The following is a 22595-nucleotide window of genomic DNA, read 5'->3' on the forward strand; positions in this document are numbered from 1 at the left end:
GTGAGATCACTCGCTAAAAAGGAAAAGTTTACAATTGGTCACCCTCCTCCAGTTTTGATTAGATCATTCTAGTAAATATGTATTTACTGGAGTAAGGCTAAAAGCAGTCGGTGTACATTCTAAATTGGAACAAACTGCTTAGAAGAGAAGAAAGCACATGTGAAGGCAACTACAGTGGAACACTCTGGACACATTGAAGAGGAAAACGTGAAATAAAACGGTACTGTCAAGGAAGACATGTAACCTGACTTAAAACGCAAAGGCATTAAAGATGCCAGACCCCATGGTCACGAGCATATGAGCTCGTCCACCATTTACGTGGTAGAGCCATATCATGTCGATATGGCTCTACCACAAATGCTCCCTGATTTCCACTCACAGCTGCCCAAAGCACGCTGCTGGTTTTAAAACATGTGGCGCCGCGATGGAACCACCAACAGCGAGCACATTTGTATTACCGGGATAAACAGAAACGCAAACAACAGAATATGACCTCTCGCACTTGGGAGTTCATGCTGCTTATGTCAGGTGACACAACTTGTATTAAAAACTACCAGTTCCACTGGTCACATCGCAATTCATCCAGGTACTAGTCTGCTGTCGTGTAGGTTCAAGGGTGAACCAAACAGTCATTGTTTTCTGATTGCGTAATACCACAATACACAGATATAGAAGGACCAAAAGGGGATAAGTGCCACGCAAATAATGAGGAGTAGAGTACTCTGTTGGCCCAGTTGGTTATACATGTTTAACCCTTTCAGTACGGAAGACGAGCTGAGCTCGTCCACCATTTACGCACAAATAATCCTGAAGACGAGTACAGCTCGTCCAGAGTCCGCATTATCAATACAACGATCCTGAGGACGAATTCAGCTCGTCTGTATCACGGAGCTTCTTAGAACGACCGACAGATGGCAGGAGAAGTCAAAACCTGTGAAATTTGCTGAATTTAGACGTTTTTTCGTGAGGCTGCTGGCTACTGAACTTTAAAAATGCGTCGTCCGGGCGGCCGCACGATGTGTGTCCACGCGTTGCGAAACAAGGAAAAAAAAGGAAACAGCGCGCAGTTTCTGAAACTTCTTCGAGTGAAAGCGACTACGAATTGGAAAGTGATTCTGGTGAGTCGTTGATTGATTATTTGACTTCAGATGAGAGCGACACAGAGATTGATGATGATTTCGACACCGCACGTGTGTGGACGAAGATCGACGTGGGCGATATTCCTCGTGCGCCACCTCGTTTCCCTTTTGTGGGATCACCGGGATTCAAGGGCCACCTGGAAGAAGGTGACGGCGTTGTCGAATATTTTGAACAGTTCTTCGATGAAGAGCTGGTCGACCTGATTGTCGCAGAGACCAACCGCTACGCAACCCAGTTTCTTCGGTCGCACCACGCTTCCCACCTCAAAACATGGAGACAGATCGACAAAAAAGAACTGATGACCTTCTTCGCGCTCATCATTCTGCAAGGGGTCATTGAGAAACCAGACGTGAAATCTTACTGGTCAACAAGAGAGGTTCTCCGCACGCCTGCATTCGGAGACGTGATGAGCCGCGACCGCTTCATGCTGATAATGAAATTTCTACACCTCACTGACAACGAGGCGCCAGTCGACGGGCACCCGAACCCGAAGCTTAGAAAACTGTGGCCCGTGCTCACCAGAATGACCGAGATGTTTCAAACTCTCTACACACCAGAGCGAGATGTGTCAGTTGACGAGAGCCTTCTTCGTTTCAAAGGCAGGCTGTCTTGGAAACAGTACATGCCACTGAAACGTGCCCGTTTTGGTGTCAAGTTTTTCGTACTGTGCGAGTCCTCCAGTGGTTACATCTGGAACATGCTTATGTACACTGGGAAAGGTGCTGTTGTTGGTGACGCAGATATGGCCATGGGTACACGTGTGGTATTGTCCCTGATGAGTCCCCTTCTCGATAAGGGCTACTGTGTAACCGTGGATAACTATTACAACTCACCCGAACTAGTTGAAGCACTTCTGGAGCGCAAGACAGATGTCTACGGAACAGCACGATCTGGACGCAAGGGAATGCCGAGCTTCGATACAAGACAACTTGAGAAAGGTCAAACTGAAGCTTACCAAAAAAGCAAGTGCCTCTCACTTCAGTGGAAGGACAAGAAGGTGGTAACCTTCCTCAGCACGGTGCACTCTGTGGCAATGGTGGATGTAACAAACCAGAGAGGTGAAGTTGCGTCCAAGCCACAGATAGTGATGAATTAAAACAACACCATGGGTGGTGTTGACAAGAGTGACCAAAATCTTTCATATTACCCCTGTGCAAGAAATGGACAGAAAATATACTACAAAAAGGTGTTCCGTCATCTGCTAGACATGGCCATCTACAATGCGTTCATTATCTACCAGAAGAGTGGCAACACCACCACACATCTTGAGTTCAGGCTCAAGTTAGTGGAGGGACTCAGTCAACTGAACTGTGACCCCCAGAGTCGACCCAAGAAAGGGAGGCTCTCTGACAACACTCTCTCGCGACTGACTGAGCGACACTTCCCAGACTACCTACCTCCAACTGAGAGGAAAGAGAGCCCAACAAGAAGATGCGTGTCTGCACAAGACAAAAAAAGCTCGCAAGGAAACAAGGACGTGGTGCCCAGACTGTGGTGTCGCCCTGTGTGCGATACAGTGTTTTCGCACATATCACACAAAGGCAAACTTTTGAACGGGATGTCCTGGGACTGACTAAGCCCGTAGTCTCGTGAACAGAGACACTAGGTGCTGATGTTGACAGAATTGCTTTGTAAATTCATGAATAAAATAAAGTGAGTATGTGCAGTGAAGCCCACTTTTTCCACATTACGTGCAGTGAAGCCCCCTTTTTAACATTTATAAAAATATTGTTTGTCCATTTATGCTGCTTTTGATAAAATTTTTTATATGATTGTGCTCTACGGACTAGGCTGAACAGGTTGCATGAATAAAATAATTCAGGATTTTGAGGATGTTACATGAAAAATTATTACGGTACTGAAAGGGTTAAGATGGAAAACCGAAAAAAAGACGGGACACAATTGAAAGGAGCGAGCAACACAACACAGGCGCAGACTTACAACTGAATTTTTAATCTTTCACTTCCTTTAACGAAGGAATGCAATGTACATGTGGGCCGCTGAGATGCGCTATCACTGGCTCGAATGGGCACGCGGGCAGAAAACCTAAGGACGGTGGTGAACGCGAGCGGGATAGCGAGGAAACTGAGGACGATGGCGAGCGCGAGCGAGAGAAGTGCGATGGAACTGGGAAGTAAACAAAAAACTTAATTCTCTGTCTAATAATGAAATAGATGGTGCGCTAACACACTTGTCACTTCCACTGTAGGAAATCTGGGCCGCCTCAGAAATTTCCCTAGTGAGTTTGTCTTTGTTGCGACCTTTTATCTCAGTGGCACCAAAATTTGGTTTACACCCACATTCTTTACAGTGTAGGGCAAGGTGCGCTCCGCTTGCTGAATTCAAAAAGGCTCCGTGTTCCCTCAGTCTATCATTTAGACATCTACCCGTCTGTTCGATATATACTTTCCCGCAAGATAACGGGATGTGGTAAACACTCCCGTTGAGCAAGGTACGAACTGGTTGTAATGCTTGGTGTTGCAACCATCCTTGTGAGCGATCCGCTCTGAGGTTAAGGCGCATACCCGGGAGAGCTTACACGGGGCTGAAAAAACCACATCTACTTGGAACTTAGTAGCGACTCTTTTTAAATTGTGAGAAACCCCGTGTATATATTGGCATGACCTCCAATTTTTTTGGTCCCTCCAAGTGACCCATTGTTTCCTTAGCCCGCATACGCAAGGCCTTCAACATAGACTCTGCTACCGCCCTTATGATGGAAGGTGGAAATCCTGCTCTCAACAAACGTTGGGCCTGTGAATCAAAGCTACTCTGAACTGTGTGAGCACAAGATTTCTCAAGTGATGATCTCAGGCATGTCCTCACTATGCCTCTCTTAACTATTTTGGAATGGCTTGAATCAAAAGGCAGGAGGGCTTTTTTTGAGCGGGGTGCGTACTCCCAGCAGAGGTGGTCTAGCTGGAATGACAATGTTATGTCAAGGAATTGCAAAGATTCCCGCAGTGGAAGCTCGGTTGTAAATGTTAAGGTTGTGGAGGTGGCACGAAGTTTCTAAAATCCCGTTGGTGGCATCTTCAAGAAGAACGCCAGGAGTTAACTTTTAATTAACAGGACTAAAAAGTCATCCACATATCTGAAGACTCGGACCCGTTTGTCGTCAGCGAGTGCTTGCACTAACAAACGGTCAAAAGCAGCCAAAAAGATTTCGCATAACACTGGTGCCACACTCGAACCTATGCAGATGCCTTGCCTCTGAACTACAAACTTTACTTCGAAGCCCACAATGGTGGATGTTAGATAAATGGACAAAAGTTCTAAGAATCCATCTACTGACACACCACAGGCATTCTGGAACTGAACCGTTCCGGAGGTTTCGATGCAGTTCCTCACCGCGACAAAGGGTTCATCATGGGGTATCAAATAAAACAGCTCCTCAATATCTACGGCGAATCCACCATTCACACCACACAGGCCTTCTTGTAGGGCTTCGACGAGTCGCTCGCTCGCCATCGTCCTCAGTTTCCTCGCTATCCCTATCCCGCTTGCGCTTGCCACCGTCCTTAGGTTTTCTGCCCTCAGCGTGCCCATTCGAGCCAGTGATAGCGCATCTCAGCGGCCCACGTGCACATTGCATTCCTTCGTTAAAGGAAGTGAAAGATTAAAAATTCAGTTGTAAGTCTGCACCTGTGTTGTGTTGCTCGTTCCTTTCTTGTGTCCCGTCTTTTTTGCGCAGTTTTCGATCTTAAACAAATAATGAGGACCGGCATAAGCACAGCAAATATGCAACAAGAAAAATACATACCTGTATGTTTGAGTGCCAACACTGTAAACAAAAGAATCAAAGAAGGCTACCTCATTTTGATACGAGACAATGGAATAGCCACTAGCACATGCAGTATCTTTACTTTTTATATAATGTGCTTCCAAAAGTTTGTGTCATGGTACCTTTGCTTGTGCCAAAGATTCTGAGCTTGTGTAGGAGCGGCTCACAAGCACAAGTGAGAAAGTAAAAAGATATGTGCGTGCTTCCCTTATTTGTAATAGACAGGTTAGGTTTCCTCGCACATTGACACAATGGCATCTCTAAAAATTAAAAAAATCTAAGGGCACTTCAAGAGGTTGAATTAACACTGAACATAAGAGACAGATGCCCGAAGCTGTGCCGTGCTTTCACGAGGGTGTGCACAACGTTAAGAAGGTATAGGGTGCTCAAGGAGCTTTCTGTGCTACGAAAACTTGCGGGCATCTGTTCCTCTACACATCGTGCCTCTGACAGGAGCTCTGGCTGCCAGAAAAAATATGCTAGGCCCTCCTTGGGGGGAGGCCTGTAAGGGTCATACAGGCCATCATGTCAATGAGCGTGGAGACCTAAGCCATCTATTACAAATAAAAGCATGGACCTGCCTTTTTACTGTCTCACTTGCACACATGAGCCACTCCAACGGAAGGTTAGGATCCTTGGAACAAGCAAAGGTATCACGACACAAACTTTTGGAAGCAGATTATATAAAAAGTAAATGTATGCCACATGGTGGAGCCTTTTTCATTGACTCATGTCAAAATGGGATGGCCTCCTTCTATTCTTTTGTCTATGTTGTTGGCACTCTGACGTATGATTCTGTATTTCTCTTGTTGCATGTTGCACTTACACTGCTTACACTGTTTGCCGAATTCTCATGGCAAATAAACCAGATGACTGTGTAGCACTCATCCTGTTGTGGTGTGTCTCTGTATCTGTCCTTTCTAGTGCTGTGATCTGTTCAGGTGACTCTAACCAGCTAGTCCAACAGCAGGTCTCGTTAGTCTTTGTTTCAGACTTGGCTGAAACAAGTGGCTCGCGGTGAGGCCTGAAGGCAAAGTCACCAAACCGTTGCAACTAAACCCGGTGACTGCCTCATTTGTAACCGAAAGACGAGATCCACAGAGAAGCACGAGAATGTGAAGCAATAGATAAAAACATATGCACATGAAATGAAACTAATATTTCTATGGTGACATGTAATCTACCAAATATATCACTCACCTGTGCATATGCCCACATTTCAGATGGTTTTAAATTTTACTATTTTCTGAAGCATATATACATATGCAGAAATTCACCCTAAGCAAGTTTTCAACTGCAAATTGCTTTCAGTTATATCATAGCGTTTAATAAGTAATTCCTCAGCACCTGCATGGCACATATAAGAATTATGTCTTGCACATAAGAGCCTTAAATGTTGGTGAGCCATGAAATTTGCTGCACTTTAACATTGGCTTGCAGTTTGCAACAAGTCACCCACGTCAACCACAGCTCAAGTGTTTAACTGCATCTGAAGTCAATGCGTTAAGACCCTCACTGGCTGGCTTGCTTTATTCCAGCAATTCCTAGCCATATGGCTGGCTGTCTACAAGGCTAGCTCAGAAATGCAATGATGTTTAGATAAGTTTAGATACCTTAAAGGAGACCGAAGTTAGTGTATGCCTACATTACCAATATTTATTCAACTTACGTGGAGAGGGCAAGGCCAGACGGTGCGATGACGCATCGTCATAGGTTGTGAAGACATCCTCAGGAGTTTCGGCCTCCGGGGCTGGAATTTCAACAAGCAAAGATGCCCTTGCATTAAATATATGTTTCTCTGCTTCAAAACAATTTTCCAAGACATTTGCAAATTAATACACACCTGAAAACTCCGACGTTTCAAGTGTTGATGTTTCTTCGGCTAGCCGAGATTTCTTGAGGGCCTTCTTGTAGGTTTCTAGTAAATGAATTCAAAGAACCTCACCAGAAATACTTTTAGAACACAATAAAGGCATGCCCTACAGAAAAGGCCTGTATTGTTAGCGATTAAGCAAATTAGCACATGTTTTCCCCAAGCTCATTCATAGAAATATTTGATTGTGAGAACTCTTGTTCCGCAGAACTAAAATCAAGCTTTTACAAATTTTCAGCTTATTCACAACAATGCAATGGAAGCTCATGCACTCATTTTGTAAATTTATATCTAGCTTTCTTGTTATAGTTATTCCACAAAAATTTAAGGCAAAGAATTACATTTTTGGAGGGGAAGAAAAAACTATGTACTATCTTGATCCGAGTTAGCGGGAACACGGGAGCGCATGGCATCGTACCCTATCAGAGCGCTCTACCGGTCAAGCGCGCAACTGCTGGGCATGCGTGTTACGCGGGCGGTGAGATTACCTCCTCATCGCGCGCATCATGTCATCGCGGCGCTCGTCTGTCGTCTGCTACGCGCGTAGTCTGCTATGTGTGTCGTCTGACACACGTGTCGCCCGCTACGCGCACGCTACTGGTGATAGCAAGAAATTCAGTCTATTCAACAGGTGGCGAACCCTACATTACAAGCTCCGCCAATGTGCTCATCTGTTCCTAAATATTTGTTAAAACAAATAAAAATTGTGGGTTTTTCTTATATCAGTTACGCCAGATTTGCTGAACCCGCTTCCTGTGAAATCTCTGTGACGAGGGCCGGGATCGTAGACTAATTGTCGGCTAGTGTGTCTGCCTATTAATGTAACCCTGACTTTGGTAACAACGCTCATAGCTCCGCGTTGTTGTTTTCCTTACCGTTATTGCCTTTTTGGTCCATTATAGTTCGATCTGCGCCGCTGACTGTTGAGTTCAGACGCCTTAGTTATTTGCCCATAAGACGACAGAAGTGCTTGCTGCAGCCGATTGCAGTAATGACGAGGTTCCGTCAGGAGTGTGCCTGTCAGAGGTCAGCAGCGGCAAGCTTTATTGCTCAATCAAAACTTAATCTTAACATTTATAAGCTGCTACCTGCCGTTGAAAAAGCTCACATCAATTGAAGCAGCCTCATGAAATGCTTCTATTTCCATTTGGTGGACAACAGCTGCCATCTTTGATGGCAGGCAGTCTTAGAGACTAGACTAGCTATGGAACACATTCCTAGCAGAATGGGAACGCTTGAGAGTATACTCTCAAGCGTTCCCATTCTGCTAGGAATGTGTTCCATAGCTAGTCTTCTGTGGCCGAATAAATAGAAACCCGTGGCCTAGGCCGCCCTCATTCGGCCCACATGTTCTCAATAATGTTGAGAAAACTAAAAAGGGTGTGACACTGTATTACGCATCAAAATATTTGCAAGCTTATCGCATGGTTATGGGCTGACAATTTCAACTACACGCAGTTATCTCCCATGCCTTCACACGACACGCTACCCACAGCAGACAACGCGCGTAGCACGCAATGTGCGTAGCAGACGACGCACGAGCGCTCCGATGATGCGATGCGCACGATGAGACCATATTGCCTCAGCGGGCGCGATGCGCGTGCACTGAAACTTCCGCTCCGCGCCGCTAGGCTGATCTGGTAGTATCATGCCACGCACTCCCGTGTTCCCGCTGACTCGAATCAAGATAGTACAGTCTGCTTCAGGCTTAAAGGGAACAATGTGCCAGTGGCGCGCTCTTTGCAGAGCGCCACCAATGGGAGCCAGCCAACCTTCAGCACAGGCACAGGCAATGCGGGGGAGCACTTCTGGCATCGCAATGCCTGCCATGACACAGAGTGCTGCTTGCCCTGCGGGTTCCTGACGGTTCAAAATTTTTCAAGTGTCCTTTTCCGAAAAAAGAGAGAAGGAAGAAGGCCTTAAACACTGTTTTACGGTGTCCCTCTCCCCTTTGGCAGCAACATCAGTCATAACCGTCGCAGCAGTGCGCAGTGCAGTGGGAAATGATACAGAGACACCAACACTTTTCCGCATTGTCTGTGCCTGTGCCAAAACTTCCCTGCCTCCCGCAGGCAGCGCTGCGCATACCACGAGCCACAGACGTGCTGTTCCCTTTAGGCATGAATTAGACCATACACCTAAAACATAAATTAGTTGTACAACTATGTCTTCAACATTTCGCATGATCCTTAAGTTTCAGCTAGTTCATGTTAATATAAATTTGTAACCTCTTGTAAACAGGTGCTAATTGCAAAAGGAACTAAAGCTACATGACAATGACATTAGCTTTTTTACATGAAACAGACGATGCTAAGTAAGGTATGCCTCATGTTTCTTCTTTCTCAGAATGAATATTAGGCTAGCGTGCTAAGCCAAACAGACTGACACAATATGCTGCACTGTTATGTGGAGAAAAACTTCTAATATTAATCATTTTGAACTGTAATCTGATTAGTAGACCTACGTAACAATGAACATTTATGGAACGTGTCAAGCTATTAGGAATACTTTATTCCAATTAAAAAACAGAAAGAACTACTATGGGCTTCATTACAAACAGAAGAAAGTAGAAGAAAGGTTTCATATATGCAAATATCAAAATTGTCAGGCAAAGGTGCCAACCAGCTTTACAACCGGACAACAGAAATTGAACTCGCATAAATCTCTCACTAAAGAGGTCATGCTTTCCATTCTTATGGTCTCTTCCACAATATTTTTTTCCAAGTGTTTTCTGTTTTCTCAGTGTTTCAGTCAGAAGTGCATACAGAGAAGGAGAGCGCAAGCTTACTGCATTGTGTCAGTACCCTAACCGGGTACCGATCCCAGTTTGCGCCAGGATCAATCTTGTCCCTAATTGCATCCAGGAGGCGGGATCCGGCGAAATCTTTTGGCCACAGGCAACTCCACTTGTCAACCACCAACCAAGAAATTGGCACAGCGGACACATGGTCCTCCTCGGTGAAATTCACCACCGCATACTGCTTTGCCATTCTGCAGGGACAACAACATGGTCATTTTGTTCAAGCTCTAACCATTAGTATCACAGAAAATGGGAAAAAATATTGGTGACACATATTATTACCAACAGAAGCACTCTCAGTGTCCAAAATCTTCATGGAAGTTTTCAAATTACAGAACGTGTCTCAATGTTTTCTTCCACGCAAACTGTGGATCGAAGAATAAGAACACAACTAGCTATCCTTTTCTTTCTAGGCTGTGTCAGCAATTGTTTTAGCTGATGCAGCACTTTCCGTGAAATCTATGGAACCTTTCTATCATATCTTAACTCTCTCGGAGTGTCAGGAGATGCAAGTTGGAACGACTGCACTAGCGACTAGTGCAAGACTAGTGCGATAGTGAGTTTTCCCTACTGAGACGGGGGGGGGGGGGGGGGGGCCTCGGTGAGGTGGGTATACGCGCAGCAGACTGAATGCTGCTGCAGTCAGTTCAGCCTATGCTGGCATCGGGGCCCCAAGCTCGACCTGCGATAGCGAGAGGGCGACCACTGTATGCCCATCACACTACCGCGGCATTCGGGGTTCAGCGCGATTACCTACTTGTCCGAGCCACCGCTTTTGTTTCACCGTAGGCAAGTTGTGAGCGTATAACCGTGCTGTAAGCAATTGCAGTGTTGACGGTCGGCGGGCAACTATGGACGCCGAATATTGCAATCCCACGGCGGATCAGTTCCGAAAGCCTCGCCAGACGCCGTGGCGAACACTGCTGATTCAAATTCGAAACTATGCGGAAGACGGCGCGGCCATCGCGCCGGACGTATATAAGCACTTCCAGTACCAAATTTGTAAATGGAAGCTTGCAATCGGCTGTAGTCTTTCAATTAAGGGCTAGGCCAACGAGGTAGAGGGGCTTAGAGAGCTCAACAGGCATTGCATTGCGCACCCAGAAGTGACCCCCCCTCGGGCGCTGCCATCTTGGCCATTTCCATCGTCAGTCAAGTGACTTTTTCTGCTAAAAAGACGAAGACGCACGAGACTGCTGCGCTTTGAACTATTCAAAGCGTCTTTTTTAGCAAGGAGAACTTCAGCTGAAAGAGATTGAGGCGAAAGTGCCCAAGTCGATTCGCCGAAAGTTAAATAACGATGTACTGCCTTCAAAGTAGAGGGTGCTATAGTCACTTTTGATTAAGTGATTTAGGTGTCTGTTCCTCAGTAGCCCCCTAGTAAACCTTTCTTTGCCTAAAACCGACGCTTTGGGTAACTCGGACAGCAGATATTCTTTCTGTATCGTCACTTTTCCTAAAAAGTCACGTGACTGGCGGCGGACATGGTCAAGATGGTAGCGCCTACGGGGGGGTCATTTTTGGACTTCCGGTTAAGCACTTTAAGCCCCTCACCTCGTTGGGCTAGGCAAGGAAGCGCTATTTATGAGTAAAAACCGATCAGTGGAACGAAACAACCTCCGGAGTTAACAACGATTTGTGCTCGCATGCACTACGCGAATAGTTCGCGTCAAAACGCCTCGTACCACACTTGGTATTCCTTCGTCGGGCGTACCGATATTCGCAGGGGGATGGCACCACGTGATTTTTTTGAAGCCTAGTCATAAAAAAAAGTCGGCCCGGAAGTGGCGCGGTTGGCGGTATACTATAAAATTATACCTCGTTCGGTAGAATTTACGAACTGATTGGCGGAATTTAGACGGCGAGTTAGGCTAGTTGGTTGTTCGTGCCAAAACAACAGGGGTACAAGGACAGATGCAGACAGGACGAGGCGCCTCGTCCCGTTTGCATCTATCCTCATGTCCCTGTTGTTTTGGCGTTTAACTTTAAAGGGACCATGAAATTATTTTAAAATCGAGTTTCATCCACCGCACGTCGTAGAAGGTGTGAAAAGAAACACAAAAACACAAAAACAGGGAGCCAAAAAAAATTATTTGCTGTAGAACTTTTAAAAGAAAACTGGACTCTTTTGCGCCTTCCTTCCTTCGCCTGTTCACTACGATGCATCCGCGGAAATGGAGCACGTCAGCCAAATCCAGGTCGCCTATTGGGTAAGAGCCTACCTCACCAGCTCCGCGATCGTAAACAATAAATAGCCGGCGAATGTTTCCTAAAAGTTTTGTTAAATAATATTCAGATCCACATTTTGTAGCATAATTAGAGATGTGTGGCGAAAATTGCCAAATTTGATAATGCTGAGAGCCAAACGCCATCTATCGTGTGGTAAACGAAGCAACTATTGCGCGTGCGCCGTAGGGCAGGGCCGACAGTTACTTGGGTGGCGGCGGCCGCCGACGAACGTTTATTTTCTTTGTTTTCCTTCCTCTCAAAACTCTGACTGACTGAACGTTTATTTTTCTACGTGTTCTTCCCGCGCGTGCCGACTTCAAGCAGCAAGAAAACAGTACTTAAAACAGACCACGACGAACAAGAACGCTGGATCCACCGACTCCGACGAAGCGAGGTGCTCAGAATATAGGCCTAGCAGGCATTCCGACTCGGCGCTGCGTTGCTTCGTCGCAAGACCGTCTGCCTACGACCGGCTGGCGTGCTAAATGGAATATGCCCGCGCGACCCTTGTGGACCCTTCCCGTATTATAGTTTGATCACTGACCTCAATTCTAGATTAAGAGGTGAGGTCAATCTCTTCCCCTTGTTTTCCGAGGCAGTGTTGACGAACACTCGTCGAAAAGGGACTCTCGTCGATTCTATCTTGTTTTGTGTGATATAGAGCTGAAATAAACGCCGTATGGATTACCTTCGTAACACCGTATGTACACTTTGTTATTGGTATGCCATTTTTATTCTGACAGACTGCACAACACTGTCGAGCTATAACAGTTCTTGGGAGGTATACGTACAACCCCGGTCCAACCTTTCTTTGCCGAGTGTCGCGTCAGTATCGAGTTGCAATCGTAAAAGAACGGTCCCGAAGCGCTTACAAACAGCGCGAATACAGCACTTCCATCGAACGCGCGCGTCCGCTCCGAGTGTAAACAGGTATTTACGTGGGTCTTGCTGACACTCGTAGTTCAAACGTATCTTTTTTAACATCGGCTCGCTCCTGCATCTCCGAGGCCGCGAAAAACGCCATCTACGTCGCTTTGCAAACGACTGACACGGGCTGGCCCTTCTGCCAACAATGACAGGGTGGTTGACTTGTGGAGTCTTCACCGGAAGACTCGCTGCACTTCCCAACAGGCATACCGGCGTATGGGTCTAGTCCTATGCTGTCGCTGTAGCGCAACATATCTCATTGAATTTCGCTCAGCTGCGATGCGGCGATGAGAGGCGCCGATTCAGGAAATACGTCGGTGACATCAGCGCAGTAAAACCTACCGGCGCACCCCAACTCGTTGCCGCTAACACTCCCATTCTCCTATTGCCGAGAGAACTTCCGGTTCCGGAAACGGTTTACGTCACGGCTTGTTTTGCGGTCAGTTGGAGAGAATGAAAAAGTCGATATTTCAATAATTTTTTGTGTAGAAGTTAATAAACCGAGACGAAAACGGATGCCTGTTCGGCATTCAGTGAACATTGACGGTTTAATGTAAAAGTTATCTGGAAAAAGTAAAAAGGTCATTTCATGGTCCCTTTAAGCTGCTTTAAGCATGACGGACGAAACCGACGGAGGAGACGCGCGGCGATGCCCGAGATCGTCGACATGCAGAGTCTGCGAACCACCAAAGCGTGAAATCCGCGTGATAACGCAGAACACCGCTTGAGCAACAGTTTTGACGACGGAGAACGACATTAAAGGTGTAGTCTCTATCGAAGAATAACCTGGCAGAGTGTTCGCGATCGCGGCGGTCGCGCTTGATTTTGTGGACGCATTGTCTCTGGAATTTCCTAACCACGACCGGAGTGTGTAGTGTAGGAAATTGCAATAATCGGTCCGAGCAGACATTCGCCCACTGGTGTTTCGTTTCCTCGGTGAGTGCGTACACCCTTTGCTGATGAAACTTCAAAGTTGATATATGTCGCTTCCGAATATGCTCCCATTTCCCGATAGACGTCGTGTGTCGCAACCGATGGGTCGAGGCACTGTTGTGTTGCATATATTGTTTTATTTTTCGGAGCGTTTGTCATGTAAATAAAACACGTGAATTAATGCACTTCGAGACAAGTGGAACTAGGCTTTACTCGTGGTGATAAAATGAAGCCGCCTCCGCAAGGTAAGTTGATTGATACCCCACGAGTGCGTTTTCATTCCTGTTGGATCTTCCGAATTTTCGGCCGGACGCCTCACATCGCTTAAGTCAGTTCTCGTTGTCGAAGGCATCATAATGACAATGTCTGCTGCTCCAGTGTGCTTTCGCAGAATAAAGGTCCTCCTTTGTTGTGGAAACAGCTCGATAGAGTAAACTAAAGCGCGCGGAAAGACCGCTGCCCAGGGCCGACTTGATCGAATACAGTCTCAGCTGAGACAGACTTAAAAAAGCACTGTCAAGGTTGGAGCGCGTGATGCGCGATTTATTTTTTGAGCGCTACCTTTGACAGCGCTTTCTTAACAGTATTTGATGAGACGCTGCTTCGAGTGAGCCGGCCCGTGTTTTAGCTTAGCCTCCTGGAGATTTACCAACAATGTATGTGCACCGCAAAGAAGTGCTTTAGTTCTGAAATTCCACATTTCAAGCTGTATCCGTAGCGGCTGAGGCAATACAAGGCAAAAGAATGATAAGCAGACGCTACAAATCCGACATCCACCGCCTCCGCGCTGGTTGCCAGGCCGCCCCCGAGATTACTGGAGATGCCGCGGGGCTAGCGGCTAGGGGCTAGGGGGGGGGGGGGGGTTTCTCCGATATGAACTAACCGGAGCCCGTCAAGGTTCCTAAAGGAAGCTCGTTTTGTACCTGCTAGAATTAGTTGAACCAAATCGAACAAAACCGGTCCTCTAACCCTGTCCATTCCTCGGACCGACGATTCGAGGTCAATACTACTTGTTCCTCGAAACATGTCTCGGCCGTAGTCCATCTCACCCGGGACAGCACTGATGAAAACAGGAGTGTGTTGTAATGCAAACGCGAAGATTAGAGATTGGTAATCGGTGATGATCCATTAAAAGCAAAAGTCCTATCGGACGAGCGCCGTCGTGTCCGGAACAGCATCTCCGATATCAACATTGTACACCGCTATTAGGACATTAGAGGACACTATACTTACGCAAACAAGCCGTCTCTTCGCAGCCAAATGTTCCAGAAGACTTCGACAGAGGTCACAGGTCGAGAGGAAACGCACACCGATGATCGGCCGAGTAGCTTCCAGCACAACACGTCACATTGAAACGAGCCACGAGGCCGAGACCGGATGCGCTGTGACCGGATATACTGGGAAGGTGGCTGGGAGAAGCAAAGAACAAGGCATGAATAGACGTAGTTCTATGAAGTCATCAAGCCTAACGTAATCTAAAAGTTTTAGCGCGCCCTCTATGAACTGTTTATACAGTATTTTGCACTCTTTAGTTAGTATTCTAAAACAACGAAGAAAGGGTAAACGCACAGGCGAGCTGGTGAAGTACTTCCATCTTAAACCGGAGACACGGCAAAATAATAAAAAACGGACAACACAACAACTGTTGTTGTGTTGTCCGTTTTTTTTATTTTGCCGTGTCTCCGGTTTAAGATGGAAGTTCTAAAACAAGCAGTGCGCTAGTTGTTGTACGAGTAACCGAAATTTCTAACATGTATTTCTTGTGAAGCGAGACCGCTAAATCACGCAAAATTACGTGCTTCCAAATGTACTTTTTTTACATATATGGGCCAACGAGGTAGAGGGGCTCGTTGACATCACCGTTATTAGATCTAATAACGGTGGTTGACATGGGACCCGCTTACAATGCCGCGTGGACTACATTTAGGCATATGTCTAACAGAGTGAACGCCAATCAGTTTTTGGGCCTTTTGGGATCCGCGTTATGGGGAACAAATTTTGGAGGGGCCGGCTGGGTGTCGAAATCCGGCTTGGCTACGGTACTTACAATTCCTTCTTCAGGAAGAAGCGGTCTTTTTCTGGGAGGGCGAGGGCAGGGGTTACGACATTTTCAGTAACTTGTTGCATTCAAAAATATCAGCTCCCTTCCGTACCGCTCCTCGTGACCTCTGATGGCGCGAGTAATTCTTCGAACATAGGGGCAGCAATGAGCATAAATGGGCCCACCTCGGTCACATGGACATTGGCCGCATCCTGCATGTCTTTTCGTTGGGCTGCAACTTGCCTCAATGCGTCACGTCGTTCGCCTTCGGGTAGTTCGTGGGATTACCTTGCTCTTTCTGCCCCATGCGCGGTAATCCCGCATATGAAAAGAGCGCTCTCCTGTGTGTGCTTTTCTGCCCACAGATGCTTTCTGTTCTTTTTACTCAAAATAAACTTGTGGCCGTGGCACTGTGGGGCTCTGTCGCCTGGTCCTTCTACGGCATGGTGCACGAAATACGTTATTATGTTCGCAGCACACCTTTGTTGTAGACTCAAATTTGATGGCCGAACCTCTGCGTACTTAAATGAAAGTCTCCTGGAAGCCTCACAATGTGGCCGACGTTCCGCTAAGAGACCTCTTCTTCAGACTTACGATTAAATTGCTATTAAATGCAAAGGTGCAAGCGAGCTGGACAAGAATGACGAAAATAATCCCTGGAGAAGGGGAACAAGAGGGACAAAGGACAAACACAAATCTCCAAGCACAGCTAGGTGACCGGTGCACGACCGAAAAAATCTGCCTGGTCCGGGGATCGAACCCGGGACCTCTCCATTTCCAGTGGAGCGCTCTACCAACTGAGCTAACCAGGGGTTAGATGTCAGCAGAGCAGACAGGTTTTATCAGCTGCCACCGGTCTAACACCAACAAGGGTGAAAGCTTGCATATTTAAGGTTATGATTAAATTGCTATTAAATGCAAAGGTGCAAGCGAGCTGGACAAGAATGACGAAAATAATCCCTAAAGAAGGGGAACAAGAGGGACAAAGGACAAGACCTTTGCGTGGTGGGAACTGTGATGCCTGGAACGCGTCTTCTACTGGCGCGTTTACTGTCCTATAGTTCCCATGTATCAAGTTGCTCGCGATGCGGAAACCCGACCACGTCACGTTTGTCATGCTGTCGGAAAGCCCGATCCTGGCGGTTGGTTAAAAAGTATCGGCAAAACATACTAACAGATGCAAGTGACGCTATCATCGAGATGTCACAATGGACCGATCCCACGACGGCCGCGGTGCATCCTGGAAGTTGTAGTCCTTTGTGGGTGCACCACGCCAGCACACGCCACACAAAGATGGCCGACCAATGTAGCGCTATATCCAGTGTGTGCGTGGCTGCGGCGGCTGCGGTGACTGTTCTGAGCCGACTGAGCGACCGAGCCGAGCATAGAGCGGAACTAGCAGAACCAGCAGAACCGTAGACAGTGGCTGGACTACAACTAAGATGACAGCGACACCCCCATGTCCGCCGCCATGTTAGTTGTAGTTCTCCCGAGAAACCGGAAAACTACAACTAACATGGCGGCGGACATGGGGGTGGCGTTGTAGTCATGCCGTGGTCTATGGTACTGCTAGTTCCGCTGGTTCCGCTCTATGCTCGGCTCGGAGCATCCCGAGCAGCCGGAGCAGCCCCACAGGCACTGGATATAGCGCTACATTGGTCGGTCATCTTTGTGTGGCGTGTGCTGGCGCGGTGCACCCACAAAGGACTACAACTTCCAGGATGCACCGTGGCCGTGGTGGGATCGGTCTATTGCCGGTGACTGATCAACTATACTCTGTCTCACTAATTCCGTGCACTGCAGTCAAAGGTACGGGCGCGAGCGCGGTATTCCCGCGACGCCTTTTCTGTACGAGCGCTCGCGCAAACGAAGCCTTCTTCGGAGCTACGCTCTCGCGCCTGTACCTTTTCTTGCAGTGCACGAAACTAATGAGACAGAGTATACATCGCAAGATGCAGCAGGACAGCCTCGCTGCTATTTTACCGCCAAGGTAAACCCACCCGGTGGACATCGGACAATCAATAATAACCTCTCGTTAAACATGATAAAAAACCGCGCACAAATAGAAAGAACATACGAGGTAAGAAGAGAACGGAAGAGAAGCGCGTTCTCTTCCGTTCTCTTCTGACCTCGAATGTTCTTTCTATTTGTACGCGGTTTTTCATCATGTTCAATGCATACCAACTAGCCCAGCTTACTACCTTACCCTCGTTAAACACACCAGTCGAAGACACATTCCAGGCACCCTGGTGAGAATCAGAGTAGGAATTATGTTCAAAGAACAGACGCCGGCGCACACAGATCCTTCAAATACCCTATTTTATACTTCACTTCGTAGCAGACGACAGAGCTAGCTGCACTCATCATGGTACCCAGTATTATGTTGCACCAGTGTGCTCTCGGTGCACGCCTTGTAAAGAGTTTGATATTCAATGTTTTCGCTAGGGCTTTACGCTTTGTATACTTGCATCAAGACATTACTCGGGAATGTATTAAACATTCAGTTGGAGTAAGCGCTATGTCCTGTCCCCTCTTCTTTTCCTTGGTGTTTGCGCTTTTGATTTTTATACAGTGCTAACGCTCGGGACGCGCCTTCGAACCGTATCCGGGATGTTTTGAGGCTTTGCGATCATTCTTGGTCCTCGGGTTTTCTGCGCAACCTGCAACCAACTACGACCGCCAGGCAGATACTTTAAAAGGAGGTACGAAATTGAGGGCAAAAATTTAACACGGAGCGACGTAGGTAGCGCAAGCTGCCGCCCGATACAATGCATGCGTATACGGCGAGCAAGTTCGTCTGCTAGGCGCGCATATTCTCAAAGTAGCGCTGAAGCGCATTCCATTGCGTCCGCTGTCCGGAAGCTTTGAAGCGAAACCAGCGGAATAGAGTGAACCAAAACAATAGTAGAAAATTGGTTGGCCAGGTCCAGAGAAAATTGAAAGAATATCACAACGAAAGGAGAAGACAAATTGAATGGTGGAAAAAAAAGTAAGTTTAAAGAAAATAGCCAGGCTAGGTGGCGCAAACCACCGCCAGTTATAAAGGGTACAGCCACTATCCATTTATCCACTCATCCAACCATTCGTTCATGTGTGCCTCTGTGTTCTTTGTGTTGCGTCCAGTGTTGCCAGATTGGGCTATATATAGCCAAATTGGGCTACATTTTTTTCTAGTTGGCGTCGAAATGTTGTAGTTGGCTATATGGCTATTTTTGGGCTACTTCTAAGGATGCGGCGAACTTTTGTCCAAACCTCAGTTTCGACGTGGAACTTTGAGGTTTGACTAGTTAATTTTTGAACTTCTTATCAGCTTCGAAAAAAATTTTATCTCTTTTGGCCATTCGATAGAAGAGAGAGGAAAGAGAACGGCTTTTAACTTCTACAAACTTCGTCGTTTTGACAATGCGCACAGAAGCAATGCTTGCACAGTTCAAGCGGTCTCCACAGTGCGCGGTGAAGCAAACCCAACAGTGGTAGGGCGTCCTCTACCCGGACCTAGACTAAACTCTGCAAAGTTCAAGCGTGTTTTGGTGCCCATTGAGAGAATCCTTAGGCACCCAAGTTCGTAAATATAAAGTCCGCAGTTTCACCGCTGAACAATTGACTACCTTCCAGTCTTCGCCCACCCCAAGAAAGGACAACACAATCAGAAATAGCGTGAACCGAAATGGGGAACACTCATATTCTACACAAAGAAAAAGAGACGGGTAGGATATTGATAAGGACCTTAGATATTGTGATCCCTGTTTGAAACACCAAGTGTTACCGTTCTGCTTCTGTATTCTGTTCGTTTACTGTAATGATCATATCCCGGGCTTCACGATAAAACTGTCTTTGTGTGTTTTGTACTTCTGAAGACCTGCGAAGGAGGTGACAGTTTTGTTTTCTTCCTTCCGAAGTGTTTTTTTTTTTTAATTCGCAAGTGACATAATGTACACAAAATGTGGCGCATCTGGGGCTTGAAAAAGATAATGTAACGTGTCTTGTATGTGTGTGAAAAATTGTCAAAAAAGGCTTAAAAACCATTGTTTTTAGTTTTGGCTATATTTGGGCTATACCACCCAGGCGTTTGGCGGTTTTTTGTTGGGACCATCTGGCAACAACTTGCGTCTGCACCACAGTGGTCTGCGCCTCTGCTCTGTTGTGGCTCGTATTTCGCCGTGTTAAAGACTGCATTTGGTGCGCTACTTCCTGATAATGAACAAGTGGCGTAAGTACCGGAAGCTCAAGAAGGACCATGAGCAGCTCATGGCGGATCTTCAAGCTGCAAGCTGCAAGAAGCCGAGAACGGAAGGCGGTTTGACGGGCAATGCCGTTTCCAGCGATGTTGCGCGCTCTGATAAACCTGCAGCCGGAGGCGTTTTCCAGTCCAGTGAAGCTGGCTGTTCGGGTGACTTGGAAGTCCAGGTGCAGTCGGCGAGCTTTGAAGTCTCGAGATCTGACGTGCTGGCGAGTTCTTCAGAAAATGATTCGTCGGAAGACGATACGAGCGATGAGTACCAGTCAGAGGAAAGCGCTGACCATAACTCGGAGCCACCAAACGGCAGCGCGAATCCGAACGCTGTCACGACGTCGTCATCCCAGCCGCATGAACTCTCGGCATGCGACGAGCTCGCAAGTATTGCTGGGAAGCACAACATGAGCCACGTATGTCTGAACGATGTTCTTGCCTTTTGTCGGCGTCGAGGCATTGCCGGACTACCCAAAGACGCGCGGACTGTGTTGTGCACAGAACGGAAGTCCCGACTAGAGCAATGTGACAAGTTTGTGCATTTTGGCTTAGAAGAAGGCATCCGCCAGTCATTGCAAGGCTGCCCCATTCCTAAGGAGATTAAGCTCCAAGGGAACATTGACGGTCTGCCCCTGTTCAAAAGCTCACAGGTGAGCGTCTGGCCCTTGTTATGCCGGATAACGAATTTGACTCCTCTGCCGTCACCTTTTATGGTCAGTTTATACTGCGGCACAGGAAAGCCCCCAAATCTGGAGCAGTACCTGTACGCATTCCTTGAAGAAGCCCGCAAGCTCACAGTGCATGGCATGGTCTTCAAGGGGAGCCACATCACTGTCAGCATCACGGCCATGGTGTGCGACGCACCCGCAAGAAGCTTTATCAAGCAAATAGTTGGGCACACTGGCTATCACGCCTGCGAACGGTGCAGTCAGAGGGGCCTGCATCTCGAGGGTCGAATGACATTTCCTGATTTACACTCACCACAACGCACCAACGAGTCGTTCCGGTCTCAGGAAGACGAGCACTATCACACGGGAACGTCGCCATTTGAATCTTTAGATGTCGACGTGGTGTCATGGTTTCCTACGGAGTACATGCATCTCGTCTGTCTTGGCGTTATGCGGCGCCTTCTGAGAAACTGGGTTAGCCAAGGGTTCGGGAGACGCCTAAGTCGACAGCAGCGTGAAAATTTGAATGATTTACTTCGAAGTTGCAGTAAGCGTTTCCCCAGCAACTTTCAAAGGAAGCCAAGAGGCACTGAGGAACTTGACCGGTGGAAGGCCACGGAGTTTCGAAGCTTCCTCTTGTATGTGGGACCTGTGGTTTTGAAGCATGTGTTGCCAAACGATCAGTACCGTCACTTTTTAATGCTGCATGTGGTGGCAGTGAGAATTCTTGTATCTCCTGCACATTACGAGGTTTATAACGGATTTGCCAGGGACCTTCTTAGGTACTTTGTGCAGGAGTTTGGCACCTTGTATGGGGCCAAGCAGCTCGTTTACAACGTGCACACGCTCAGCCATCTGGCTGAGCAGTGTTTGGACCATGGCTTTCTTGACAGTTTTAGTGCGTTTCCTTTTGAAAGTTTCCTGGGTAAGGTTAAGAAAATGCTACGTTCAACAAGCAAGCCTTTAGCGCAGATCAGCAGACGAATGTCTGAAGTCAGACATTTGTATCAACCTGAGATTTCGGAACGGAAACGCATTGTCAAAGCAGGTCAGTGCTTCATGCTGAACGAGTCTGCAGTTGTCGTCTTGAAGCTCCTTGAAGACAGGTTCAAGGCAAGCATTCTGCCAAACATGACAGATTTTTTTGAACTGCCGATCAAGTCGTCCGCCATCGGCATCTGGCAGTGCGATTCCCTCACGCACGTGACTAAAATGTACAACCTTTCCGAACTTGACACTGCTGTTCAATACCTCAGACTGGACTACAGAAGCAGACATGTCATCCTTCCACTTCTACATCTGCTGTAGGCCTTTAACATAGCTTTTGTAGCTTCTTTGAGGCCCTCGTATGATTTCCAACCTCTGCAGGCTGCATTCTGAAAGGCCTCTGGCAATTGAACTGTGCTCTAGTGTCAGCAGTTAAGCTGACAGTTATGTTTTGTGGGCAACAAAATTGCCGGATGTTGATCAGGACTCTTTTGAGCTGACTGAGAGCTTTCCCAAATGCTGTGTGGAAGGCCTCAAGCAGATGAGCTGTGCATTGCTGCTGGCATTCGAGCTGACAGTGCGGTGTTGTGTGCAACAATGCTGCCAGGCGTCCGTCAGAGCTCTTCTGAACTGTGCAAGGAATCTTCCAAGTGTAGCATGCAAGGTGCCAACCCTTCAAACTGTGCGTTTCTGCGAGCATTTGAACTGACAGTGGAGTGTTGTGTGCAGCAGTGCTACCAATCGTCACTCAAGGTCCTTTCAAGCTGTTCATGAAGCCTGCCAAGCCCATTGTACAGGGCCTCAAGCAGGCGACCTGCGAGTGGTTGCCAGTGTTTGAGCTGACGGTGAAGTGTCATGTGCAGCGGCACTGTCAGGCATCAGTCGACTCTTGGAGCATCTCCAGGTGTATTTTGTGCCCTGTGTGAACTTCTATACTCCGTCTCGCCCTAAGCTGGACTAAGCGGTGAAGCTACAGGCCAAG

At 47.3% G+C, this 22595-nt stretch overlaps 3 protein-coding genes and 1 non-coding gene across 4 annotated transcripts; 2 read left to right on the forward strand and 2 right to left on the reverse strand.

Moving 5' to 3' along the window:
• LOC121834108 lies at nt 1-14961 on the reverse strand. Its single transcript, XM_042287852.1, has 5 exons — nt 14920-14961; nt 9586-9788; nt 6768-6842; nt 6575-6674; nt 1-13 (listed from the first exon to the last, which is right to left on the reverse strand). Exons 2-5 carry the CDS (start codon nt 9785-9787, stop codon nt 7-9), a joined length of 384 nt encoding a protein of 127 aa, XP_042143786.1. The 5' UTR covers nt 9788; nt 14920-14961; the 3' UTR covers nt 1-6.
• On the forward strand, nt 1006-2423 carry LOC120840519 (piggyBac transposable element-derived protein 4-like). The gene has a single exon (XM_040211107.2). It carries the CDS (start codon nt 1439-1441, stop codon nt 2234-2236), a length of 798 nt encoding a protein of 265 aa, XP_040067041.1. The 5' UTR covers nt 1006-1438; the 3' UTR covers nt 2237-2423.
• A 1505-nt stretch (nt 14962-16466) lies between the features above and the next one.
• Trnas-gga lies at nt 16467-16539 on the reverse strand. The gene has a single exon. It is a non-coding gene; the product is annotated as a tRNA-Ser (tRNA).
• A 4513-nt stretch (nt 16540-21052) lies between these two features.
• Nucleotides 21053-21934, forward strand: LOC121046676. The gene has a single exon (XM_040501170.1). The coding sequence runs from the start codon at nt 21053-21055 to the stop codon at nt 21932-21934; it is 882 nt and encodes a 293-aa protein (XP_040357104.1).
• The last annotated feature ends 661 nt before the right edge of the window (nt 21935-22595 follow it).

Source organism: Ixodes scapularis, unplaced genomic scaffold (genome assembly GCF_016920785.2).
Source record: "Ixodes scapularis isolate PalLabHiFi unplaced genomic scaffold, ASM1692078v2 ptg000549l_1___fragment_3__unscaffolded, whole genome shotgun sequence".
Lineage (NCBI taxonomy): Eukaryota > Metazoa > Arthropoda > Arachnida > Ixodida > Ixodidae > Ixodes > Ixodes scapularis.